Source organism: Archocentrus centrarchus, chromosome 17 (assembly GCF_007364275.1).
Source record: "Archocentrus centrarchus isolate MPI-CPG fArcCen1 chromosome 17, fArcCen1, whole genome shotgun sequence".
NCBI classification, from domain to species: domain Eukaryota; kingdom Metazoa; phylum Chordata; class Actinopteri; order Cichliformes; family Cichlidae; genus Archocentrus; species Archocentrus centrarchus.
In genome coordinates, this window is record NC_044362.1 from 20,008,211 (window position 1) to 20,026,399 (window position 18,189).

The 18,189-nt window shown below is 41.5% G+C and overlaps 1 protein-coding gene across 2 annotated transcripts in view; it reads left to right on the plus strand.

Moving 5' to 3' along the window:
• Positions 1 to 18,189, plus strand: part of agap3 (ArfGAP with GTPase domain, ankyrin repeat and PH domain 3) — a 124,053-nt gene that overhangs the window by 69,782 nt on the left and 36,082 nt on the right. For both annotated transcript variants that reach the window (XM_030751527.1, XM_030751526.1), the window contains exons 7-11: positions 2,241 to 2,368; positions 2,634 to 2,789; positions 7,747 to 7,830; positions 11,905 to 12,009; positions 13,762 to 13,933. In XM_030751527.1, the coding sequence (XP_030607387.1) occupies positions 2,241 to 2,368; positions 2,634 to 2,789; positions 7,747 to 7,830; positions 11,905 to 12,009; positions 13,762 to 13,933 (645 nt within the window). The remainder of the gene's footprint in view (positions 1 to 2,240; positions 2,369 to 2,633; positions 2,790 to 7,746; positions 7,831 to 11,904; positions 12,010 to 13,761; positions 13,934 to 18,189) is intronic.

Below are 18,189 nucleotides of genomic sequence, written 5' to 3' on the forward strand. Positions count from 1 at the left end.
TCATTGTGCAAGCTAGCTTCATGATCAAGGCTTGCATACAAATGCGGACCTCGTTCAGTTCGGCGTAAATGGTGGAAAAAACACCATCTCTTATATTGTCTCTTTTTCAAGTATCTGGAAACTCTTGAGTTTTCCCCTGAATCCATAATTGAAGTCGTGAAACTGTTATTTGGAAACTCGGCTGCTTCAACTCTGGCACATTTTCCCCTCGGGCTGCAGCTCCTTTGAAAGGCTGTCATCCCTTCAGAAAACATCTGAATATGTAACGCTGTGTTCACTTTGCATTTCACTGACTGTTGATGCGCAGGCACGTTGTCTCCCCTCCCTGCCTTAATTGCTTCCTGAAGCCCAATTTGAAATAATTAAAAGAGATGAAGGGAGCGCTGGCTGTCTGGAGAAGTTACCCAGTATCACTCGTGCCCTCCTTCTGTATTTGCCATGCTGCAGCAGGCAGCCGGGCGTTATGGTCCCAGCTGTCAGCACAACTTCAAATCATCTCTCCTTCCCTCAATGCTAATTCACGGCACGCAGCCGTGAACCTTCCGTCCCTCGTGCTCCACCCAGTTGCGTGTGCAGCGAATTAAGTAACGGGTTACGCCACCTGCATAGCCAATCAGGCTAACGGGACTATCGTAGTGACGATAGTCCCATTTGGCTAACATCACACTATAGAGCTCATTGACTGACAGGAAAAAAGTGGCATTTTGTATGATTACTTTTCTCGTATTAGAGGTCCCTTATTTTCCCAGGAGACATGCATAAGCAGTATGTTCCTCAATACCTGACTGGAAAACAAATAGCCCGAGGAGGTTTAGATGATGTGTGCAGTTGGAGTGCTCATTTGATATTCAGACAAAAAGCAGTTTTCCTTTGTTGTTTTTAGCACTCCATAAAAACACTTCAGAAAAACACTTCTAGCATTAGGATTGCGTGTAGTGGTGTCATAGTCCACATCTACTGCGGTCATAAGTTAAGACAGCCGATGTAATCTGTGTAGTGTCTTGTGCTCTAATGCTGACGTGAAAGTGTGGCGTGTGTGTTTTACACACATTTAACTTTTAAAAGTTGTTGAAAGAAGTCTCGTATGCAGACTAACATCGCTTAAACCGTCAATCTGTATTGGCTGTTTACTGTAAGTAAGCCAGAAAATTCTGTCTGTTACTTGCAATAGACCCTTGAAGTGCTGGCTGTTGGCTGGCATATCCCAAAGTGAAACTGTTTCTCTAACTTTGAGCTGCTTTTCTATAATTATGCAGCAGGTTTATACCTGATACATGTTTTGCACTCATTTCTGAGATGGTACATGTTGCCAAAGCCAATCTACGGGAAGCCTGCCCACTTCCTTTAATCTTATTGTACAGAGTTAGGCTGCAGTTTACCCAGACGGCCCCTTACAAGGTGGTCCTTAACCTCCCGAGACCCTGCGTTATCATATGGGGACATTACATTTAGTCTTTTCTGCACCTTATGCTTCATTCTGCTCAGTAGTGTTTGATATGTAACAACTATATAATGAACAACTTCCTGTTCAAAGAGGAACTTGGTCCAACTAATCAAATAGCAGAAATAGCAGGAGAAATGAAAAGTGCATCTCGAACAAGAGCACAGGTCTCAGGAGATTAATGAATGATGAATGAATTGAGCTAAATAGCTGTAATAATAAAAAGCCCAGAACATACTTCACTTTTCATAAATATAGTGTTGATTTAATGTCTGGATGGTAATAAAACTGTCCATTTTGTTTTTGCTCAGACTGAAGCAGATTTTGTCCATAAAACATGAGGATGCCGCAGATGTGCGCTGATCAGCTGGTTAAATATTTATGACCTATCAGCTGACGTAGTCCCTCGATGGCACTGGATTCTGTTCAGTGACTATCGGACATTTGGAACATCATCAAACTAAAAAAAAACATTTGTATCAGAAACTGATGCGACAGCTATGGCGAATGAGTCGTATTTGAACTATAGCTCCAAAGAGCCTATTTATTGTGGACTATCGCAGACACCACCTGTGAAACCTGAAGTCAAAGAGTGGGAATTCTCTATCTAGGAATTCTTTGACGTTCCCCACTATTAACAAAGTGGTCTGCAGGATCAAATGCGATTCTGGTTTTCACGTTCTCACATTGTAAATCACTAAATCCCTAAAAACTCTGAATTTCTGTTCTGGCGATTATTTATACCCAACGTTGGTTGACTGGACGAGTTAATGGTATCGTGATGTGTGTTTGCCTCCAGTTGCCCAGAAGGTTGTGGCCATGAGGAAAAAGCAGCAGCTCTCTATTGGTCCATGCAAATCACTCCCAAACTCTCCCAGCCATTCATCAGTCCCCGCTGCATCGATCCCCTCTGTTCACATTAACCAGGTAAGATCCAAATATTCACAGGCCACACTGTGATTATGTAAAAACTCTCCAGTTTATGTAATTCTTCTAAAAGTGATTGCTTGCACTGTTAGTGTGGGTAATTTTGTCCACATCATATTTTTCCTAAATTGACCTGCTTCTGCCCCCCCTGTTTTTTTTTTGTTTGTTTGTTTTTTTCCTTACTATTTCTCTCTCCTCCTCGTCCTCCTCCCTCCTTTCTTTCCTCTGATTCTGTCGGTTCCTGTTAATCTCTCTCGCTCCCCAGGCGGCCAATGGTGGGGGTGCATTCAGTGACTACTCCTCCTCCGTTCCCTCCACCCCCAGCATAAGTCAGCGGGAGATGCGCATTGAGACCATCGCTGCCTCCAACACGCCCACGCCCATCCGCAAGCAGTCAAAGCGCCGCTCCAACATTTTCACAGTAAGTATGCGACAGCTGATGCAAAGCAACACCCACTCACACTACTAGGAGGCATGTTGCGGAGCGCACTTTTTCCAGCAGAGGGAGACAGGTAGCTCAAAATGCATAAAAAGCCACCTCTCCTGCCTCCGATGCAGGCAAAGACAGTGTCTTGTTCACACAGCACAATGGGCAAAGGAGAAAAAGACGAAATAAATCTCATTAAATCCCTCAAATGCACCAAAAAGAAAAAAATAAAATAAAACCTTAAAGCAAATATCAAAGATAAACACTGTGGGAAAAAAAAACATTAACTCTTTTCATGTCCTTTTTCTTTTCTAATTGGATGTAGTGAGTGCACATGAATTAAGTTCCTCATCTCACCCATAACAAACTGGGCCCTCTGCGCTGTCTAAATCTTTGACCTTCCTCCCCCCACCCCTCTTATTTTTGCTAGATCCTTTCTTTGCAGTGACTTCCCTTTTGGGGGGAGACGGCAGCAACAAACCGCCAATGCCACTTCTCCTGCCCGATCAAGCTAAACTTAAAGTCCCAACCAACCTGTGGCCTGTTTACACGCTGCTAATAATGCATGCCCGCACCCTTAGCACCCCAGCTTCAGACAGAAGTGCTCTAACTGGCCACTAATCAACTTGCTGAGTCCCATTGTACACTTGATTTCGATCGCTAAGATTAACTACCACACCAGTATCCCGACACCCCTGTCTGCCTGCTCTTTACCCCGTGTCCTGTCATATTTGCCCTTTGCCCTAACCAATAGCATATGTGTGCACTAACCACTCTAATTTCCTTAACTGTCCTAAGCTTGTCTTTTACTTGTAGCCTCTGCCCTGTTCTTCTCCCCAGCCTGTTCCCCCTCTCCCTCTTTTTCTCTTCCCAGCCTTCTTCTTTGCTGCTAAGCCTTTCCTAAACTTGCGTAGCCAGACCTGAGTCTCCTGAAGCTCAGGGAGGTCTGAAAAAAAAAAAAAAAAATCAAAAAGCTTCAAATCAGTACAAACAATTCTCTAAAGTGCTTGTGGGTGCCCAATAGAAAAACCAATTTCCCAGCTCAATCAATGACTGATTCATACGCTTTATTTGTTCCCAAGTTTTCTATGTTTTCTCCACAGAGCTTTGTGAGCTTTATGAGACAGAGATCAGGCTATGTGAGATTACTCCTTTCCTGTTCCCCCATTATATCCCCTTTCTTTTGCCTATCTGCCTCCCCCTCACCTCTTTCTGTCGCCTGTTTCCTATCTCATGCCTTTTTTCCTCTCTCCTCTCTTTCTAACTAACTCCTCCTCTAACCTCCCCAATCTATCCCTCCCCTCCTCTATTTGTCCTACCGCCATCACCTTGTTGCCCCAGCTGCTGGGGAGCCGCAGACTTTGTGGCGACCAAGCAGTACAGGCTGTGTGCTAGCTCCCCTTGTTGTCTCCCTTCCCCCCCGCTAGGTAGTGACTAACCATGTCCACCAGAGAAATGAGCCTCTCCCCGTCCGCGTCATGGAGATGCCGAAGCACGCCACCTACCCAGTGTGGGTGCCAGAGTGGCAAGCCGAGCGGGAGTTTCAGCTCATGACCTTCTGAGGAGCAGCGAGCCGAGGGAGGGAGGAGGGAGGGGGAGGGAGGAAAGGAGGAGGAGAAAAAGGAGGAAGGGACGGAAAGTTGACGGGGCGATGTCGACATTTCTTCAGTGACACTTGAAGAGTGCGATGGGCTCAGGAGAGGAAGACTTGCTTTGCAAAACCTCCTTGCCATTTTACGAAACAGCAGAAAGAGAAAATATTTCATCAACAAAACAATGCCGAGGATGCTCCTTTCTTAGCTTTGCACGTTTTAAAAATAAATTGGCATCTGTGTTACAAGTTCACAAAAAAAGTTCTGCCGATAGATCGCAGGTTGCCAGGTACAGTCTTGTAAGTAGGTGAGTAGATTGTAAGCAGATTTCAGAAGGCTCAAGAGAAGTACTCACTTTAAGAAAAATGCCTTAATGTCATTGGTAGACGAGCCCTGGCAGATCAATACTAGACTCTTTAGTCACTACATACAAGGTCCATAAATCTGAGATAATAGTAACACATGTCACAATCATGGCACTGGCATTGGGACTCTTAAAAGTTAAGAAAAATCCTTTGCATTGTGCAGTTTACTTAGATCATAGTGTTGGAGAGTAAAAGAAATCTGGCTCCAAAAATATCAGATATGGTTTATTAAAAAAAAAAAGCCCCTTGAAATAGATCAGTCCTTTTTATTAATAACTTTGCTTTTGTTAAGTAAATAAAACTTAAAGCTTTACATCAGAAGATCTTCTCACTCTGTCTTTTCACCACCCTCACAAATCACCAACCACAGTCATTTCAAGCCAGTTTCCACCATAGCTGTCCTTGGCCACTAGGTGTCAGCACAGTACACGTTATTCTTTCCTAGTGCTTCCATAGTCAATAACTAAACGATGTTTTGTAGTCTGTCTGTGGTTTCCTGAGGTCTTCAGGCTGTCTGTCCCTTTTTTGTGTTGAAAAGCACACTATTGAGGAATATAAATAAATATTACAGCATTTTTATACTTAATTCCATCATTCGTTCATAGTCATTCAGCCCGTTTATTAATGTCTGCCACTCAGTGTTTCTCCATTTCATATTTTAGTCCCTTAACTCATTTCTCGATCTCCACGTGTGAAACAAAACATAAACAAAACAACAACAACTAAACGAACAATATTCATTTGACACTGTTTTTTAATATTTGCAGATTTGTGCTTCTGTTTCCAACCTTTCTTCAACAAAAAGGGCTTTCCAACTCCTTCCGAATTAGAAGAGCATGATGGTTTAAAAAAAAAAAAAAAAAAAAAAAAAAAAGAGTCCCCCTGCTTTGCCAGTCCTGATAGAGACGAGATTATTGGTTGAGGACTTGCAGCTTGTTGCCGCTTTACCCTCAGTGCCCTGCTGCATTTAGGGTAATGCGTAGAACGTATGGGAAACATAGGACTTTGCGTCAAACGCGACCTAAAGTTGAGTGCACTCGAGTCTTTGAGTGCACTCAGAGTAGACTGTCTAATATCACAGCGTGAGACAGACTGTAGGGACTCTTGTGGAAATGCCCCATCCACTCCTTTTGTCCTAAACCCCCAACCCCCACTCCCCCTCCCCGTGCTCTCATTCAGACATGCCGTACAAAAAACATGCTGTACAGTCAAGTCACTTTTGGAACAGTTACCCAGCCACCTAAAGGACACAACCTTTCCTTACATGACATCACGCTGCCTTTTGCCATAAATGAGGACTCAAGGACTAGAGGTGCCAAGTTGTTTCTTTTTTTTTTTTTTTTTTGTTGTTGTTGCTGTTTTTTTCCTTTTAGATTTTCCTACATTCATTTGGTCTGTTTTTATTTGATACGCTCTCTTTTTCCAGGACGTGTTGAAGTATTGAATGGATATTGAAAATGTGATATAAAGGTATTAACGCAGAGGTATTTTAGATTAAATCAGTTTGGGGTAGATTTTATGAAGGCCTTCATAAAAATTAGTGTAGATTATCAGGGTGTTGAGGTATTACAGAGGGATAATATACTAACAATTGCCAACAAATGAAACTGGGTTGCACCGACTTGTATGAATGTAGTTAAACTTAACAGTTATTTTTCTTTTAATTTATTTCTTTTTGCAAATTCAGTTTTAATTTATTTTCATTTATTTTCATTTTTCTCGGTTTAGGTTTGGTACAGAGATTATGAACTATTGCATAATCGCTTTTCTATCATGAATGGATTGACAAAAATATAGACTGCTGTATATCTTGTATTGTATTTTATTTACAATGGTACTCTATAAAAAGTACATACATATAAGGAATATATGAAATAACTGTCCATCCTATATTTTGTGGGAACTGCAATGTTTGGCTCAATCTGTTGAATATTTTGAAGTGACTTTGTGACTTGCTTTGTATGGTGTCTGTATAGAAGCTAAACAAGTCATCATAAAAAAAAATAAAATGTTGGAAAAAATATAAATGCCAGAGTTGGTTTACTTGAACTCAGACTACCTCTTTTCCATTGGTGACTGGACATCTCTCATGTTCTGAGTGAGACCATACACACTCATGTCTGTCCCTACCTGTACCTCATCTCTTTATTTATGTTGGGGTGGGAAGGTTATGATTAAACTGTTTCTTTTCATGTCAAGTTTTAGTCACTGTACCTCTGTTTGGTTTTGTTTTGTTTTCTTTCCTTTCCACAGGCATTCCCAGGAGTTTTAATGCTGATGTATTTTAACTTCTCTGACACTTAAATTGTCTGACCTTGGCAGATTGATTTTGTGTCCTCCCAGGTTTTGCAGGCCGGAGGCTGGAGGAAGAAATGCTACCAAAGCCTTTTAAATTAAATAAATAAATAAATAACCATTCTCCTTTCTTTCCTTTCTAACCTGTTATGACATTTAACATATTGATCGTGCTGCAAAAGCCCTTATTATGTGACTATGTGAAAGGCGCAGCTGATGCTACAGTGGGTGCAACAGCAGGTGGCCTGCAGGTCCACTAAGGGCCCGCTCTGGGTCTCAAACAGAGGGAAGGATCTACCAAAGGGTTTCAGGGCTGAGTCATGACTCAATGTGTGGTCGTCTCTGGTCTCCTCTGTGTTGAGATGTGTCTAGTGTGGTCTTGGTTTGGTCTCTATTTATTTTCATATTTTTTTTTTTTTCTCTTTTTTGACTTGCACGTCGGTGTTACTGCTATTTGTTCCGCTGGTCTGCTTGTCTGTTAATTTGGAGCTTCTTTTGAGACTTTTTATTTTGCAATGCTGAGTTTCTCCACAAATACAGCAAGTGTTCTAAACATCCTCTGACCCCCAGTCTCTTACCCTCACACACACACGCCCCAACACGCACAACTGCACCCAAACTCACCTCACACCCCACCGCTCCCATCTCGTGCTCTGTGCGTCGCTTCGGTGTCTGACTGACTTTCTTGTTTCCTTGCAGTCACGGAAAGCCAGTGAACAAGCAAAGAGCGTTGACAGTAAAACAGACAGCATAGGCAGTGGAAGGGCCATACCTATCAAACAGGTAAGCAGATTTACTAACCTTTTTAGTTTTAGTTCCCACGGTAAGTATGGCTCCTTTTGTGTCAGTAGATATTGGAAGTAATTTTATTCAGGGTGATTTTTGGGGGAAGTCATGTGTCACCAAATCCACTAGATGGCGGCACAACCCAACATAACAAATGCGCTGCAAGCGGGCTCTACTATCACTAAGCTATGTAAAGTACATACCTGTCAAAAGATACTGCTCCAAAAAATTAAGGGTTTGATTGGATGATTTTGGTTTTAACTGACCGTTGTTGCTTCATTGTGCTCTCAACAAATTACACAGTCTGTCAGTAAAGATTTTTACTGACAGATCGTCAAAATTTGAGCAGCACATATAGATTTATAGATTATGTTAAAAGCATCTTTTTAAAAAAAAATTCTGACATTATATTTTGCATAATTTCACACGCGCGGTTTAAGGCTTTTAAGGCTTATTAATGGATAGTGAAGATAATCATTTTAGTCTTTTCTCAGCTGACAGTTCCTTAAAATATACATCCTGTTTTATTTGTGCTTACTAAAAAAATTATTGGACATAAAGATATTATCTAGTATTAGTACAAGTATTTGACAGTATCAGCTGTACATGATTCCAATCCAGTGAGCAACTTCCACAGTAACCCTAAATTTGAACCACTGAGTGTATCTAATTGTGTTTAAGTTATATTTTTGCATCAAAGTTTATTCATGCATATCTATATAATGTCCCAATAGACAAAATTTTCTTAATGTTGGCTTTTCTTTTTCTTTTTTTTTGGTTTTAAAATCTTTATTATTTATTGATTTTTTTTCTTTTGTATGTATATGTTTCTTTATTGTTTCCCTATATCATATTTGTTTAACGCAATCACACATTGCAGTAAATGGGATCAGATGCACAGCAGTAACCCCCCTGAATAAAACGAAATCATTTCTAAAGGTCCGACTGTAAGGAGGAGTAAATGACACATTGATTAGTAATCACTCCTGATTATATGAGGGCTGTTGAAAATAGGTCAGCATTCCTGTCTTATCATCTTTACCTGCAGCTGATAGAGGACAGTGTCCTTTCTTTTGAAAATGTTTTGCCAGACCTCTTCGTTCCCTGTGGGAGGAAATTGCCAAGGCTTTAGTCTGCCTGATATAATGGCAGGGTGACGCTTTCGAGCTGTCTGTCTTAATCAAAAAACATTCCTGTGTATTTGTAATAGATACAGTCTCCTATGAGGTGATCACTCTGTGGGCGACGATAGATATTTGTATAATAGATAGGGCACTTTATGCTACTGAAAAATGTGTGTTACAATTGTTTGTATTTCTTTTACACTTATTGAGCAATAGAAGTTGAAATCATGGATCTATTTGAGCACAGCACCTCTGGATCAGCTAAAAAAATACCTTCAAAATGTAATACTTCATGATGGCCATTTTACAGGGATGCCATTTAGGTCTCAGTGAAGCGGCTGCTTTTTTGTAGATCTGTGTAATTCCCTGCAGATGCTCACTAGTCTGCAGGTGAGCAGGATTTTGATTTTTTTTTTTCCCCTACAGATTAAACCAAATCCCCCTCAGAGCAACCTTTACTATAAACTCATTCAGTCTTAGCCGGCGCATTAGTGTGACCTCCTCTCTAAAGTGCACGGCCAATTTCACTGAGTATCATGGCAACTTTTGGCAAGATAAGAAGCCACGCTTTATTTAAAAAACACTCCTTTTGGATGGGCAGGGGTGCAATTTGGATACAGATGTGGAAAGGAAGGATGGTTGTGTGTGTGTGTGTGTGTGTGTGTGTGTGTGTGTGTGTGTGTGTGTGTGTGTGTGTGTGTGTGTGTGTGTGTGTGTGTGTTGGGGGTGGGGGGGGACTAGCTGATCTCCAGGCCAGCAAAATGCACAATCAAGGAGATCAAAGTATCAATGTGAGCTTAATTACCACTACTCCCCGCAACCCCACCCCACACCCTCACACCATCAGGCCAAATTACACACTGCATAGCCCCCCTGCCCACCCCACCCCCTTCCCATCTATAAAAATAGTGAATGAGGATAACAATGCACTCACTGCTGAGGAGCGCCAGCAGCTCATCATCCCCCAAACTAATGCACACACACACACACCAGCACACACTTTTTTCCCTTCTCCCCAATGTGTCACAAAGGGCCGGCCTATCAGTCAGCCACAGTGGCAGTTTGCAGCTTTTCTCCTGGTCGTCTGACAAAAGGAGAGAAAGACACTATCTCCTGTGTGTAGATATCACAATTGTGCGGACACAGAGAGCGCGTCTGACGACTGGCCCGTTTCCTTATGTCGCACAAGCTTGACACACACACACACACACACACACACACATTGTGTGTGTGCACAGCACTCCACACATCTTGTGATGTCACACTATCACATAAAAGACTTAATTTTTCAATCTAGGATGGAGCCACGATGATCAATTAAATCAAGTCATACATCAGGCTTCCAATTATTGAAAGTGATCTGATCTATAAAGATATTTATCACAGTCATAATGAGCAACTGTTCACATAAAATAACAGAAAAATTAGTGTGCATGTGTAGATTTTCACATAATTGCCTTAGCATCTTTATTGATCTACTTCACGGCTCTGATAAATAATTTGAAGCTCCACACTGATTGCGTGTATAGATTTGTGTATGCTTCAGTAAGGCCACAAGATGAGGAACATATTTGCTTGTAAAACATGCATTATAAAGTTGCTAGAGGCCCTCTGACTGGATCATTTACTTTGTATGATTAGAGAGACATTTAAAAAGTGTTTACATTTCTTTTATTGACCAAATTGAGGAGAGCCCGGGCAGTCAGCAACTTATCGATTGAAAGGACACAAGTTTCTTCCTGGAAAAATCCTCATCAAGTGTGAATAGTTACAAAAGAGTTGACAGAGGTTTTTGAACATTAAAAAAATAAATTACAGTGTAAGTCTAAAGTTTAGGTTTAAGGACTTAAATTTATTTCTAAAAAATGAAATATTATTATTCTCACATTCTGCTTTCTGTTCTCCAAAAAGTTATGGGTTCTTACATTTATTTCAGTACAAAAAAGTCAGCAATTCTTGCTTCATAAACAACATGCTTTTTTTTTTTTGGCATGTATCAGGGTTTGGATTGGGATGATTGTCGGCAAACACCCTGGTGCCCAGGTCACCGAGGGTCAGCTCTTCCTGATGTGTTAATCAGGATTAAAGCCTGCAGGATGGTCCTAACTAGCAAAACACTACCCCTTTGACCCCCCCACCCCCACCCCCAGTCACTCTCACACACACACACACACACACACACACACACACACACACACACACACACACACACACACACACACACAGGGCCTGGCTGTAAAAGCACAAACATTGCCCCAGCTTAATCCCCCAATTAAGTAGGCCCCTCCTCACTGTTTAACCCCAGAGAGCCTCCTGGCCCTTGCACTCAGCAGCGTTTGGTCACCTCCAGCAGAGGAACTCCATTGTTTACCAGTGGATTTACTCAGCAGATAAGGAAACCATGTGAGGCCCCTAAAAGGCCCCAGAAGATAAAGTTGAATAGAATAAGAGATGAGTGGGCTTTGAAGAGGGTAGATCACACTCTCTAATCCCAGGATTGAGGGGTCTTCCAGAGTTCAGCATGTTATGTGCATGAATGCAGGGAGGAGGTCTGGCAAATTGGATTGTCTCTGTTTCTGAATGGTCCCTATGACAGTGGAACTTGTCCAGCTTTGGAGGTTCAAAAGGGCACCGAAGAAAAAGTAACATTTCATTAAACCTGTCAGCCAGCGAGCTATAACACAAAGAGATTAATTGCAATTGTTAGGTAATTGCCGAAAGGTTTTTATGTAATTACTTCCATACTGTTTCATAATTGCCACTTAATATGATGTTTGTTTGCTTTATGACGTACCTCCAAGAAAATTCTCCATGAAAATGCAATAACAAATCTGTAATAACAATAACAACACTGTTTTATGGTATTTAACATCCATAATGGCTCATATCATCGACCGTGCTGCTCTAAGAAGAGCATATGCTCACCGTGATGGCTTGTCTCTTACAGGGAATCCTTCTGAAACGAAGTGGCAAATCCCTCAACAAGGAGTGGAAAAAGAAATATGTCACACTGTGTGATAATGGCGTCCTCACTTACCACCCCAGTTTACATGTAAGTCCCCCCATCCCCACTGCTTCCAGTCCCATTTCTTTTCCACTCTGCTTTATGGGTTTGTTACACTACTGTTTGTACTCGAGGGTGCTGCTGGAGGTTTTTAATGTAGGACTTTTTCAACTGCTGAGCACGATTCTCTTGATGCGATTACATTTACCACCATTGCTGGTGGAAACTAGATTACAGGCACATATGCACATGAATTCAACAGAGACCTATTGCTGTATGTAACAGCCATATTAGCAAACCCTTGGACTTTTAAGCTTAGTATTAAAAAACAGGGTGTCCTAGTGGTCATCTCTGCCTACCCTGTGGTGCCAATCCACGGTGTTGGCTAATGGAGACATGGCTGTGCTGCTGCGTGCCTGCCGTGCCCAGACCCCACGCTGGCTTGTATTTATAATGGTTCTCACCGCATGGCAGCAGAGCCTGACCAGCCTCCCACATCCATCTTTGTCAGAGTCCCGCTGGGCTGCTAATACCTCTTAAACACTCGGCTGGCTGGCAGCAGACAGCTGAGGAGCCCGGTGCTCCACTCAGAAATGCCCGTCTTTGCCCTCCGATTCCCTCCATCACTCTCTGATTCTTCCAGTCTTGCATTCTGGATGTCTAGATCATTCGGTCACATATTGTCAGCATCTTGTCACTAATGAGACAACTCAAACTTTGAAAACCAGCCCACTGGTTAGACACGAACCCTGTGTGTGGTCTTTTTACTCTGACAGTGTGTTAGTGGTTTAATTTACAAGCAGTTATTAGTAGAGCGGTGCCGGGCTAAAGTGATGTATGTAATTGACTGAACAGGCTATCTCTTGATCATTACAGCTATTACAGGTCATCGGGGCAATCTATGAATCTATGAATCTGTTGACTTACAGAGGGAGGTGAAATAAGGCTGACAGTTACATTAGCTCAAGCTCATTTTGAGCAGTGGAGCAGAGAAGGAGTAAGAAAGGGAGGGGGAAAAAAAAGGTGGAAGAGAGAGATTGAGGAAAGGCGCGAGGGAGGGAGGCAGCCTGAGAGTGAAAGAGGGGAACCTTTAATTTCGCAGTCAGCCAAGCCATCCACACAATCACCTTCTGTTAATTCTATCTGCTACATCAATTAAATTGTTTGTAGAAACTAATTGAATGTGGCTTAATCACACATCTTAATAGCTTTGCACGCTTCGATCTGGCTGTTAATTCCAGCAATAAAATGAAATGAGAGCGCTCACTGGGTAATTAGCGAGGAGGCTTGGGAAAGAAATGAGTGCTTTATGACACGGTAATAAAGCAGAGGAGCCGGTGGGGGGACGGCAAAGGCCGAGCTCGCCTCTATCTGGATCTTTTTCTGCTGAGCCCAATGATTTTCACCTTGGCTTCCCACATTTGGGCAGTAGTCGCTTTAAACCAAATCAAATGGCCAAATTGAAAGAGAATGAGACAGTTTGCATTCATTAAGCCTAACATCTCGCTATTTGGAGAGACGGCGTGGGCACAGGTGATGTATAATGGCTTTACAATCATTTTTCCACTATCACACAGCCATAGTGGAAGGTCTAAAGATGGGTTGTGACTAATGGGGATGGAAATTGAATAGTCTTTTAATTTGTTTTTCTTCCATAATTCCTGGATTCTTGTTGGTCCACAGTGCATAATCAAGTAGGTAAATTGTGGGATATATTTGGAAATATTTGGACTCTTAGGGTGGTTTAAGGTGTAGACTGCTTGATAAGACTTTCATGTTCTTATTTATTACTTCCTATAGGACTACATGCAGAATGTGCATGGAAAAGAGATCGACCTGCTGAGGACAACAGTTAAGGTGCCTGGGAAGCGACCACCCAGAGCAGTGGCCACTGTCGCCCCGACTGCTAGTCCCAAAACCAACGGGTTGACCAAGGACCGCAGCACTTTGCAGCTGGGCATAGGAAACACAGGTTCGAATCACTGCTACATTATAAGTCCAAACACCATGTTAATGGGCAGAAATGCTGCTCTTTGCTTTTTCATAAAGAGTTGTGATAATCAATTAATAATTTTAGGGTGATAAGGTTTGATTAATCTGTATGAAACTGTATGTCACAGAATGACTGCATGAACATGGTAAGTCAAGAATGATCTATCTAGCTATCTAGCTATCTTTTTTATTTCAGGTTCTTAAAAGAAAGACATCACTCCTTGAATATGTAATGGTTACTCAATTAGTCTTTTATTACATTACTAATTTTAGATTGTCCTCTGTTTGTTATTAATCATAAAAATGGCTCCCAACAGGTTAATTATCTTTCTGTATGTTTCACATATGCAAATTAGATGCCTTGTAATATACACATTGATGACTTAATGAGCATCTATGACAAATCTATTACTTCTCTAGATTACTGAACAGGGAGTTACAAGTTGTGTTCAAACAAACACTATAAGCATGTTTAAGGAGCAGTTGTTTATCCTGGTTTTTTAAGTCGCCGTGACACTGACCTAGTTATTCTCCATCCTTTGTGGTACTGTAGTGGTCACAGTAACAAAAAGCAGTTTTGGTCCTGAGCATTGTGCCAGGGTTTCTCCACCTTCAGACTTAAAAATAGAGCTCTTCTCTCAGCAAGCGGTATCACCGGAGGCTGCTGAGAGTCTGGCAGGCGTATAGAGAGGAAGCCCCTGATTGGATTTAGGGGTTAGGATTAAGAGTAATTAATACTAATTAGCAGAGTGATCCCCGGAGGGAGGCGGGGTTCTTCATCAGCTGTGAAATGGGCACAGTGTTTCCATCATTCAGGCTAAAGCTAACTGGCTGAAAGTGGGTTCAGTGCCAAAGATGGCCAGCAGGGACCACTAGGACTGTCCGGGCAGGTTAGTTTCAAATGTGGCCAAGGTGCTGCCACAGCTGAATGGGTTAATCAGTCACAAGGAGAAAGATGTAGGAGTTTACAGAGCGCAGGACAGCAGCTCAAGGTTGTGTCATCCCACAAAGTGTTCACCTTGAGTGTAGGGTTGAGGGGAGTCATTTGGGTGGATGAAGGGCCATGAAAAACAGGCCAGATAAGGTTTTGGGGAAAACACCACCAACTGGGTTTTGTTTTCTTTCTTTGCTGTTGTTGTTAGCGCAAAAGTGTTGTTTTCACCTGATGATCATTTCTTGGAAAAGACTCCTCCATGATGAATTCCCAACATTTTTAGTTTCCATCTATCTCTGCATCAGGGAACAATGTGAGAGAGATTTGCCTTAATCTCCACTTAGGAAAAGAAAGGTTACAAATCACATCAGGTCTCTCTCCGGGTGGAGGACCCTCTTCTGATTATGGGATCGGGATTTTGATTTCATTAGACATGCAATTGATGAAGGGAACAAAGGGGTAATTTTTCATTCACCGCGTTCAAATCACAAGCCTTGTCTTTGCCTTTGGTAATTCATTCATTCCTTAGATCTAAAGACCTTTATAATCACTGGGAGAAGAGGGATAGCAACTGGGAGAAGGAGGGGCAGAATGGATGGGGGGAGATAAGAAGATGAAGAGGAGAGGTTGAGAAGACAGAGAGTAAATGTGGGAACGCATGCGCATGTGGGTTTGCCAAGCAGCCAGGTTTAATTCCTTTGCTGGGTGCTGAGCGGAACCATTTTAAATATGATCCTCCCTGTTAACATGCGTCCTGCCGTGTCACCAGCGACAGATACATTGTATCAAAGTATTAATGGGCCCAGTCACTTTTAATCAATCCTCTGGGAGGGAGAGATGCTCTCTCACCACAAGGGAAGAAAGGGAGAAAGTGTTTAGCTCATTCGCTCTCGACTCTGCACCGTGATTTGTTTCTAGCCTATACAGTGCTATAGAAGTAAGAGCCACATACTCCCTAACTAACAGGCCAGTAACAGCATCTGGGGTTTTTTCCCCCCCCCCAACCGCCAGCTCAAAGTCGAAATACTTCTCAGCCTCTTTAGTCTGAATCCCTCAACCCAGTTGGGTAAGCAAAAACCACACTCCATATTCCAAATGTGCTCAGTTTAATTATCTAAAAGTGGAAGTTGTTTCTCTAAAGTTACTTTATAGCAACACGGAAGTGCTGCTGGGGATCCCTTTGAGATCCACTGCGAGAGTTAATTGGTTGTAGCGAGATCTGTTACGTCATTAGAAATAGACATCATCACATATAAGCTGGAACTGTTCCATGGAGCTTAAACGAAGAAGAAGCGAATGTAAAACTGTCCGTTTCCAAACAGAAGACGATCTGTACTTTCATATGCAAGATCTAAAATAAGTATTTCAATGTTAATCAGTTTTTTTTTTTTACAATTTATGAATTTATTGCATAAAATGCATATGTCTGAATACAAATGCTTTGAGTGAGCTGTGATTGGACTAGGAGCGGCAGTATGAGAGGCGATGGGGGACGTCTGGGCGTTGGTCGTGATGATGATGGTGGTGGTGGTGGATTACACAGCCGCAGATGATGTGTTGCTCGGCCCACATTAGCATGAATGCTTCATTATCTCACTACTTGTACATAATGGCAACAACTCCACGGAGGGGTCAGGCCTCGTCACGGCTCATCAGCCCACTGACGGCCCGGCCTAAAGAGAAATGAGAAGCAAGGCAGAGCTGCTCCCCGCTAATCCATCGCCTGTACTTAACACCCGAGCCCTGGATAGCCTGCAGTAGAGGAACTGTATGGCTTTTGTTATCTCTTTTTATACATGACAATAAAGTCCACAGTGGGTTTTTTACTGTTAAGAGTTTAAGCAGGAAATGAACATAAGTTTAATGTATGTATTTCACAGTATCCTTAATGTTGAAGAAAAGTAGCAGTTTGAACTTTTTTTCTTTTTTTTTATTTATAATGGCTAAATACACTAGTAAAAGTATTATACTGGTAAATACAATAGTACCTCAATGTAATAAAGCTCCATTATAAGTGTTATTATCAATAGTAAAAATATTCTGCAATATTAATGATTATGTGAGTAGATCATTACTATGATACATAACAGTATTTTTTTTATTGTTGTAGCAGGACAAGGTTGAGCTCCTTTTTAATTGTACAGTTGGGTGTTTAAGCTATAGTAATGCTATTATTCTAAGCTTAAGAAGTCCAGCTGAATAGAGCTAAATAGAGTAAAAAGTGCAATATTGCAGTGCACAATGTCAAATAAAGTAGTCTAATATTTATAGTTAAGCAGCAATTGTAGTTGAACATACAGGTTTACTTACTTTACATCACTGTTTATCTATCCATCTATCCATCCATCTTCTTCCGCTTATCCAAGTGAGGGTCTTGAGGGGTGGAGAGAACAATGCAGACATGGGGAGAACATGCAAACTCCACACAGAAAGGCTGCAGCAATTTTAAAGTAAATGGCTGGAACAGTGTTGAGTTGAGACTGGACAGAATGAGGCCTCAAACTGACGTTTTGGTTCATTCATAAAATATAAGTTAATTTCTCAAAAATAAATCTGATTATATTTTAAAGAATATTAACTTACTAATATTTAGCATTTTATTTGACACCAAAATCACTTGTGAGGGATTTGCAATTGAGTATTAATCCGTCGGATCTCAGTTTGACTCATAATGTTTTGTCGCTGTCAGTCCACCGCAGTGCCGCTGTTAAATCTATAAAATGTAAAGGAGTTGGGCTTGGCTGGAGCTTTGAGTACAGTGTTCTTTTAATGCCACAAGCTGATTATTTCTCCACTGTAATTACATTATCCTCCCCTTTATGCAGGAGTGGTCTCTGGGGACTAATGGATACAGCCATGTATAATTCATTAATCATTAGCATCCAATTTGACAATTAGACATGATTGTTGAATTTTAAATATCAATCGAAGTTACCTTGTATCTTTTTTTTTTTCTCTCTTCTCTATTTTAAGGCATCGCAGAGTCAAACTTTGCACTCTCTGAATTAAAATAGATTTTCACTAGTGGAAAAATTGATTTTCTGGCAAGAATTACTGTAACTTTGAAGAGTAACACTAACGTCGGCTATGGAAAAGAAAATAAAGCAAAATGCGGTAGTGCAGTGTTTTCCAAATCACATAAAAAAAACAAAAAACTTACTAACAGCAAATGTATAGAAACCATGTGCATTTTTAAATATAGCATTCATGCGTCACATTTTCAAAAACAAAGTTTCACATTTTCTTTTCCATTCTCCTACTCCAAGGCGCTCCCCCTCCTCCTCCTCCCCCCTCCCACTCCT